Genomic DNA, 10167 nt, shown 5'->3' on the forward strand with positions numbered 1-10167 from the left:
AAAGCATGATATAGTGTGAAGTAAAAACAATTGGTAAAAATATTATTAATCGTCCAGATGTATTGTTGTTGGTCTAGATCTATTACAATTTCAATGACATGACTGATCCAAACTAATTGATACAAATGCACTTCGTATAAGCTTTGTTTTTTTTTTGTTTTTTTTTTAATTTATTTTTTATTTTTTTCTTGTTTCTCTCTCACTCAGTCTATGTAGTTTATATTTCTAGTATCGACTTATCTTTTGACTTAAAGCATTTCCTTGTGTATATAACAATGAGAAGCCCCTGTACCGTAGAGAACTGATTACTCCATATGTCCCCCAGAGAGCCCTGCGCTCAATGGACTCAACGCTTTTAGTGGTGCCACGTTTCTCCCTCAAAAGCTACGGTCTGTGGGCTTTTTCAGTGCACGGACCAAAGGTTTGGAACTCACTCCCCATTGATCTCAGACAGACAACATGCTATACCACTTTCAAGAAGAACGTTAAGACCTACTTGTTTAAAACTTTTTTAGATTAGTTTTTGATTTCTATTGTCGTGTTTGTGTTTGTAATGTTATTACAGCGCCTTGAGCCTACATTTTGTTTGTTAACAGCGCTTTATAAATAAAATTATTATTAATATTATTATTATTATTATTATTGACCAATTAAATGATCATCGACAGTCTTCAACTAATCAAAATTAAGCCACAAGATTTTAACCCGAAAGAGACCTGATGATTGATTATGAAGCGAGCCATTCATATTTACGATACTCGAAATATATTAAGCAAACTTTAAAGTGGAAGCAATACAACATCAGGCAAATATTCCTAGACAGGCAATAATGAACTTTCCTTAAATTACACACAGGATCAACCAAGTGGAACGTTCCTCGGCTATACCCCTGCCTACTTCAAATAAACTCAACAGTCTTCCCAGAACCTTGATCATTTTATAGCTGGTTTACAGCAAGACAATTGGACTGGTAACATTAGTGGAATTTGCCCTTGTGGAGTGTCACCAGAAACTGCATTTTTTCAACTAGAGACCCGAACACCCGTTTACAAGAAAAACTATATCGGAAGAGCTGCTGATCTAGAAACCCCAACTATTGAGTTGCAGAGTATCAATCATGTTTAAGTTATGCCACGTTTTTACGTGTAACATTACTAATTCTGTCCTAGACTTGACACGGTAACAAAAGTTAATTAATATATTGGTGCTATCTTAAAAATGTCCAAACATGTGTTACGTTTTAGAAAATATTATAATCGTTTGTAACATGTTACAACATATTATTTAGTTTAAAAAAAAACTAAAAACTATTAGATCTACACTTATTTTTTGTTTATTAATTAAAATAACACAATTCATTTTACAAATTTACACAAATGGATAACAAAAAAGACTTTCAGCAACAAAAAACAGACGTTTATTTTGTCATATTAAGAATTTTTAAAATTATTATTTTAGCTTTTAACCTGTAAACTCTGCCCACTGCAGATCTTGTGAAACACTTTAACCAAGGTGGGCCGTGAAAGAGAAGTGGTAGTTGTCCGCGCAGTTGATTCTGTTGGCTTCCCCACACAATTTGGCCTTGGAATCGAATTCTAGGCCATCCGGACACGCCAAGTGGTATGTGTTACCGAACACGCACTCCAGATAGTGAGAACAGCTACCGGGGTCTGGATAAATGCCATTTGGAAGTTGGTAGTCGTAGCAAACGCTTCTCATATCTGGAGAGAGAAAAAGAGAACTGACATGATGACTCTTTGAATTTAAAGTATGCCACTGCAAAGGATCCGCCTCGGGTACCAATGAAATGGTCACGTAGCATGTTCGTAAACACATGGAATGGTCACTTGGTATGTTTACCAACACGTGGAATGGTCACTTTATGACTAAAGTGTTACCACAGCCACACACACTAAAATGCCCTTCCCCGAAATGAAATCCACCCATGCGTTGAAGTGGTGTGGAATGTGAAGACTTATCTTGCTTAGTTGTTTTGTTGTTTTTTTTTTTGTTTGTTTTTTTGTAGGCGACATTTTGAATATAAACCAGTATTTTCAAAAAATCCTTTACGTCACACGGCCTAGTTAGACTAAAAATGTCTTTATCGATACGAGAACGTTGGCGAGGTTTAATAAACATTAGTGCACCGAGTTCTTATTAACACTTCATTTAAAGAATTCATTCCATGTGACGTCAAAGGAAAAAAATTCCATGACGTCACACGGCCTAGTTAGACTAGACTAGAAATGTCTTGATTAACACGAGAGATCTGACGAGGATTCATAGATATGTGGGAAACTGAGTTTTTATAGTATTTCATCTAAACATGTTGGACCTATATAAATACATACATACGAACACACACACAAACACACACACACACACATATATATATATATATATATATATATATATATATATATATATATATATATATATATATATATATATCAGGATAAAAGCCGCATTTTGTTTTTGCGTTTTGTCTGTCAGTTTGTCTGTCCATAATGGTAATATCGAAAAAAAAGAAGACTTAAAGCTATTGAAATCTTGTTAACCTTTAATTTTCCTTCCGAAATATCCCAAACGTGTTAAGTATCTATTATACATAGAGAGAGAAAGAGAGAATCTCAGATAATACAAATTAATTAATTTTTTGGGAAGATCTAGTATGAAAATTAGATGTACCATAGTTTTTTGGAGAGATTTTCATACTTATGTTTTAGGAAATTGTTTTCCTTAAAAATCCAGAACATAATATTAAAATAAAATTAAATTTTATAACGTTTTAGCTAGAAAATTAAATGTAGTGTAAGATAGAAGTGCGCTTTAAAAAATAGAGACAAAAATATTTTTCATAAAAAATCCGGAACAAACGATTTTCGTTAATGAGAAGAAGATTATTTGTTTTATTTATTAGAAGATGGATTTCAAACAGTTATTTGGAGTTAGTAGATTTTTCATAAACATTCATAATTATTTTGGCGACGATTTGTAAGAAAATTTAAATAATGTAGGTCGATTTCTTTTTCAAAACAAAATCCAGACCATTCTTTACCGATTAAAAAACTTTTGTTAAGTTTCAGCAAGAAAAGTTTTTCTTTCAGACCTTATGGTCTAATGGGCAGACGGTATAGCGGACATCTGTTAATGTGGCCTACGGGTAACGAGGGTGTCATGTGGCCAGCACAACGATCAACCGTCTTAACTTTCCCCTACTAACGTAAGGTACCCATTAGAGCTGGGTAGACTCAGAGGCGCCCAAAGATCCTTAAGTTAAAAATCCCAGTCTTCACCAGGATTTGAACCTGGGATCTCCGGTTCAGAAGCCAAGCGCATTACTGCTCAGCCACCGCGCCTCCTCAGCAAGAAAATTAAATGTAAAATAAGTCTAAAAAGTGTTTTCAATAATCGTTTCTAGTAAATTACTTTTTTATTTTAAAATCCTGAACAACCTGTTATCGATGTTTTGAAAAAAGAAAGTCATTTGACATAAATTTGTTTTTGAAGTTGAAAATACGGAACAATTTGATATCGATAATTAAACTATAGCGACGTATTGTTCAAGAATATAAGTGTAATATTAGTCAATTATGCGATTTTAAACAATCATTTGACATAATTTATTTTTTATAAAACAATATCCGGAACAAATTTATAGTTAATGAAATATGGGTTAGTCACTATAGAGCATTAAAATGCTATTTACATTAAAAAACCGGAACAACATATGAGTGATCATGTGTTTTTGCAACGTTTAAGCACGAAATTTAATGTAATATAAGTTAGAAGCCTATCATAGATACTTAAAACTATTGAGATGTTTCGGAAGGAACATTAAAGGTTAAATCAGATTTTCAATAGCTTTTAGAGTTGTTTTCATTTTATTATCTGAACGTGACGGACAGACCGACCAACAGAAAAAACGCACAAAATAGCGTCTTTCATCCTGATGGAGCACTAAACAAAAAATACATAAAATCTGATTATTTACAACTTTTTCAGGGAACTAGTTTAGTACAACGTCCTGCCGCTGCTTGTCACGCCACTGCTTGTCACGCCACTGCTTGTCACGCTACTGCACGACAGTCGCTGCATCAAGAGTCCATTTTAAAAAATGTGCGATATATTTACACACTAAGTGCATTCTTAGCCTTTATAAACAAACGGAAATGTTTTCTTTTAATTTTAACAGCTAGTTGACCAGAAAAAACACCTTAAACTAATATTTATATTTGTTGTGAACAATTCTTTTGCATTTTGTAAGTAGTAGTAGTACCGAAATATATTCACTATGTGGTGTTTCTTTAAACTATTGTAACTTTAGCTCCTTTACATTAATGTAATTGTTTTAGAATTGGTGTAGTTGTTATGAAAAAATCGCTTGCATAATTAATTTTATAAATAAAACGGTTTGCTTTTAGAAAAAAAAAAATTGGCCTTTGCACCTAAACTTTTCAAGCCGCATCGCATGGTGAAATAAAATTTTTCATTTCTCTTCTAGTTTCGAGATCTGAGTGTGACAGACGGACAAACGGACATTTTGCACAAACCTAATAGCGCTTTTTTCCGTACAGAGGCCACTAAAAAAACGAATGTGATATGAGATCTTGCAAACCTCCGAATTGTTATACATGAACATTTAACTACACGTTTGTCTTAGGCAGATCTAATTATGGACCATAAGGTAGAAGACAGCTCTGGGCGATAGGTCAGAGGGACATTCGAGGTACATAGAGCGCGCATCCTTCTGTAATGGGTGTGAATGATGTAAGATCATCTTTGTGTTAAGTGATATCTTTTACCTTTTCGTCACCTAAAGGACGTCAACATTACGTTGTACGACAGTCCAGAGAAATGTGTCCGCCTTCTGACACCAGAAGAATCCTGTGAACGGAGAAGATTTGAAATGTTTTCTTCAAAAGTTTTGAGTCAATGTAGTTTCACACGTCTGTCGCTAAAGCGGTAAACATTTTGAAATGTCCGTCTTTGTAGACTAAACGATTTCTCTTAGTTTATTAAAATATTTTAACTTTCAGAACATCGGTTATAATGTCAATTTACTTGGTAGATATTTAAACAAGGATTTATAGCTACAATGAAACTGCAATGTTTATTCCATTAAAATATAAATTAACTTGTCAGAGCGTCGAACCCTTCCCAGTCGTCCTGCGGGAAGTTTGGACTAGGAGGTAGATTATCTTCAACTCTAATAAAATAAGGAGCTTCCCAAACTTGTAACACATTTTACAAACATTCACAAAAACGTCACAGCATATTGTCAAAAACAAAACTGTTCATGTCAAGAAGACCGGAAATAAGAAAAACGTTTTTGAACATGATGCAGTCCATTGTGAAATCAGATTTTATATAGCGCAGTTTTTTTATCATTAAACGAGACGAACAGACGGACAGATTTTTAAAATATATTTTACAACGGGGTTTCGCGAGTTTAGCTTGCTATTAAATTTTGTTCATTTTATTATAATCGCCCAAGGCGTTGCAAGTCTTGTCTGTACATCCTATTAAGACACAATGTCAAATCTGAGTAAAGCCGACAACAAAGACGAAGGAAGACAATGTAATTAAACAGCAAAATAGGAATGTTGATAGTTTGTTAGTTAATCAACAGATCTAGATGTGTCACAGCCGCTCTATCGTGTGGGGTGCCTTAGGGGTGAAAATCTTTTATTGGCGACAAGACTTGCTTCCTTGGACTTCGCCCTTAACTTAATTATCAGTAAAATGTTTTCAAATGGTTGACATGTTTTCAAATGGTTCACATGTTTTCAAATGGTTCACATGTTTTCAAATGGTTCACATGTTTTCGGATGTTCCTTCAGAGCTGAAGACTATTTTCTTCCTAGTCCAAACCTCCCGCAGGACGACGGGGAATAGGAGCGGGTAGGGTTTGAATCAGGGACCATCGGTAGATCCAAACAAGTGTCCAGTGCGCATACCGCACGACCAGGCAGCCATCCGTTAACTTTGACTCTCTACATTATCGGCAGAGGGAGTAATAGTCACAGAACTAAGTTCTCATAAGAAAAAGTACTTCTTGACGAAATCTAAACGTAGGCCTACTTGTCTAATAGATAGTTTTAAACCTTCAAATACAAAAACAAAACCTAAGAAATACTCATAAAGACACAATGATAAAGGCACATTTCTCGTTCCATATGCTCCTTCTTGTGTAGTGCTATTAGAGCATTGAATGGGTTGCGTGAGTCAGCCAGAAAAAAATTAACAATGACTCGGCAGAATTGAGTCATTGAATAGCATGCATGACTAGATTGACCTCGGAACACGCCTAGGGGGTAATTATCTTCTTTTTTAAATTAACGTTTTTTGTATTTTACAAGATAAGAAGAAGATAAGATACCTGTATACTAGAACATGACTTACCCAATGTAACATGACTTACCCAATGTAACATGACTTACCCAATGTAACATGACTTACCCAATGTAACATGACTTACCCAATGTAACATGACTTAACCAAATGTAACATGACTTACCCAATGTAACATGACTTACCCAATGTAACATGACTTACCCAATGTAACATGACTTACCCAATGTAACATGACTTAACCAAATGTAACATTACTTACCCAATGTAACAGGTGCAACAGTGGGAACTTGATCGTTGCATGCAGGGACTTGGGCAGAATTCCGGCATATTCTTATTAAGGGGTCAAAGGACTCTCCTGCTGAGCACGTATGGATGGTCGTGACGAAATTGTTACACGTCACGTACTTGTTGCAGTCTATAGGGTGTGGGTGTGTCCCTTCAGCCCAATGGTTTTGTCCACATACGTCCTGGCCACCTGACCAAAGAGACATCATGATATCTAAACATTTACAAGGACAACAACAACTTTGAAAGAAAGAAATTGTTCATATCTTTTTACGATCTACTAAGACAGTCAGAACAGTAACATGAGTTCCTGAGATCTACTAAGACAGTCAGAACAGTAACATGAGTTCCTGAGATCTACTAAGACAGTCAGAACAGTAACATGAGTTCCTGAGATCTACTAAGACAGTCAGAACAGTAACATGAGTTCCTGAGATCTACTAAGACAGTCAGAACAGTAACATGAGTTCCTGAGATCTACTAAGACAGTCAGAACAGTAACATGAGTTCCTGAGATCTACTAAGACAGTCAGAACAGTAACATGAGTTCCTGAGATCTACTAAGACAGTCAGAACAGTAACATGAGTTCCTGAGATCTACTAAGACAGTCAGAACAGTAACATGAGTTCCTGAGATCTACTAAGACAGTCAGAACAGTAACATGAGTTCCTGAGATCTACTAAGACAGTCAGAACAGTAACATGAGTTCCTGAGATCTACTAAGACAGTCAGAACAGTAACATGAGTTCCTGAGATCTACTAAGACAGTCAGAACAGTAACATGAGTTTCTGAGATCTACTAAGACAGTCAGAACAGTAACATGAGTTCCTGAGATCTACTAAGACAGTTGATAGAGTGGGAGTGGGTCCAGTCTCTAAAACTACCATCGCACTGAGATAAGTTGATGGCTTTAGCGAAAGGGAGGGGGAGAAGTGTGGTGGCTGAATGGTTAAGCGCTTGGCCTCCCAACCTTAGGTCCAATGAAGACTGGGATTTTGAATTTAGGGATTTTAGGGGATTGTGCCGGCCGCATGACACCCTGCTCGTAAACTGTTGGCCACAGAAACGGAGGACCCAAACAGCACATGCCTTTTTTTTATCAACTACATGGCTGATATTTTAAAGAGGGTACAAACAATTATGATGTTTTGTTTTCATTTTGATAAGGAGACTATTTCTATTAAATTATATTGACTAATAGAGTGAGAGAAAGAAAGATAGAGGGAAGAGGCGGGGAGGGGGAGAGGGAGGAGAGAGAGGAGAGAGTGAGCGCGGAGAGAGAGAGAGTGAAAAGAAAAGAAAGAGAAGAGAGAGAGAGAGAGATAAGTGATTATTGGATTAAGAGACAGAAATTAAATGATTGAGGATCAAGTCAGTGTAGCAATGCAATTGAGATGCTGTAAGAGGATCCTAGCAATGCAATTGAGATGCTGTAAGAGGAGCCTAGCAATGGAATTGAGATGCTGTAAGAGGATCCTAGCAATGCAATTGAGATGCTGTAAGAGGATCCTAGCAATGCAATTGAGATGCTGTAAGAGGATCCTAGCAATGGAATTGAGATGCTGTAAGAGGATCCTAGCAATGGAATTGAGATGCTGTAAGAGGATCCTAGCAATGCAATTGAGATGTTGTAAGAGGATCCTAGCAATGGAATTGAGATGCTGTAAGAGGATCCTAGCAATGGAATTGAGATGCTGTAAGAGGATCCTAGCAATGCAATTGAGATGCTGTAAGAGGATCCTTGCAATGGAACTGAGATGTTGTAAGAGGATCCTTGCAATGGAATTGAGATGCTGTAAGAGGATCCTAGCAATGGAACTGAGATGTTGTAAGAGGATCCTAGCAACGGAATTAAGATGCTGTAAGAGGATCCTAGCAATGGAACTGAGATGTTGTAAGAGGATCCTAGCAATGGAATTGAGATGCTGTAAGAGGATCCTAGCAATGGAACTGAGATGTTGTAAGAGGATCCTAGCAATGGAATTGAGATGCTGTAAGAGGATCCTAGCAACGGAATTGAGATGCTGTAAGAGGATCCTAGCAATGGAATTGAGATGCTGTAAGAGGATCCTAGCAATGGAACTGAGATGTTGTAAGAGGATCCTAGCAATGGAATTGAGATGCTGTAAGAGGATCCTAGCAATGGAACTGAGATGTTGTAAGAGGATCCTAGCAATGGAATTGAGATGCTGTAAGAGGATCCTAGCAACAGAATTGAGATGTTGTAAGAGGATCCTAGCAATGGAATTGAGATGTTGTAAGAGGATCCTAGCAATGGAACTGAGATGTTGTAAGAGAATCCTAGCAATGGAATTGAGATGCTGTAAGAGGATCCTAGCAATGGAACTGAGATGTTGTAAGAGGATCCTAGCAATGGAATTGAGATGCTGTAAGAGGATCCTAGCAACGGAATTGAGATGCTGTAAGAGGATCCTAGCAATGGAACTGAGATGTTGTAAGAGGATCCTAGCAATGGAATTGAGATGCTGTAAGAGGATCCTAGCAATGGAACTGAGATGTTGTAAGAGGATCCTAGCAATGGAATTGAGATGCTGTAAGAGGATCCTAGCAATGGAACTGAGATGCTGTAAGAGGATCCTAGCAATGGAATGGAGATGTTGTAAGAGGATCCTAGGTATGATGTACAAAGACAGCATCACAATGAGGAGATTCGGAACAGAATCACAACGGCAAATGGGCCCCGCCCTCACCACTGTTAAAAACGCAAACTAAAACTTTATGGCCATATTACAAGGTCCTCAAGGCTCGCATAGACTTTCATTCGGGAAACAGTACCAAGAAAAAAGAAGAAAAGGCACACCCTCAAATTGTCTCTGAAAGCCTAAAATATTGACCTTGCCGCCTGGAAGACGGAAGCACAGGATATTGCATTGTGGCTCCAAGTTGTGAAACTGGTTAAAAAAAAATAAAACATCGATGACAGAAGAAAAGAGCAGAAGAAAAGGCAACTGACACAAGCTCCAGTTGGAGAAATCTGACCAATGTGCAGCCCAACATTCCGGGCTCACATAGGATAGGTCTCACAAGTCACAACATGAGGATGCATAAAAAATCAGTACAAAGCTCTCAGCTCCCTGACCAACGTAGTTATCATCGAACCATCATTGACGAAATATATATCAACGTGATCTTATTTATTCCTTAGTCACAGCTAATTGATCGCTACTTACACACCAAAAGCATGGACTGTGCCAGGACAGCTGTTAAAAGCAAACCCAATTCTAATGAAAACATTTTGCAACGTTATGTAACAACTATAGAACATTAGGAGATGTTTGATCATTTATATAGGCCAAGGAAATCGCTGTCTTATCATTAAATGTACATGTATCATGTAACCTGACCTTGACTATACAGGAAGTTTTCTTGCATTTACCGATAGGTAACAAGCTAAGGATTAGGGTCACCGAAAACATTTTGCTTTGACATATAATATGGTGACTTAAAAAGGGTCCATATCTCAAATAGCTTACATCTTTATTTAAGTCTTAGAACGGCACTA

At 37.0% G+C, this 10167-nt stretch overlaps 1 protein-coding gene across 1 annotated transcript; it reads right to left on the bottom strand.

Moving 5' to 3' along the window:
* Nucleotides 1-1399: 1399 nt before the first annotated feature.
* LOC106069618 (peritrophin-1-like) lies at nt 1400-9960 on the bottom strand. Its single transcript, XM_056023704.1, has 3 exons — nt 9836-9960; nt 6617-6832; nt 1400-1721 (listed from the first exon to the last, which is right to left on the bottom strand). Exons 1-3 carry the CDS (start codon nt 9897-9899, stop codon nt 1504-1506), a joined length of 498 nt encoding a protein of 165 aa, XP_055879679.1. The 5' UTR covers nt 9900-9960; the 3' UTR covers nt 1400-1503.
* Nucleotides 9961-10167: the final 207 nt, after the last annotated feature.

Source organism: Biomphalaria glabrata, chromosome 3 (assembly GCF_947242115.1).
Source record: "Biomphalaria glabrata chromosome 3, xgBioGlab47.1, whole genome shotgun sequence".
Lineage (NCBI taxonomy): Eukaryota > Metazoa > Mollusca > Gastropoda > Planorbidae > Biomphalaria > Biomphalaria glabrata.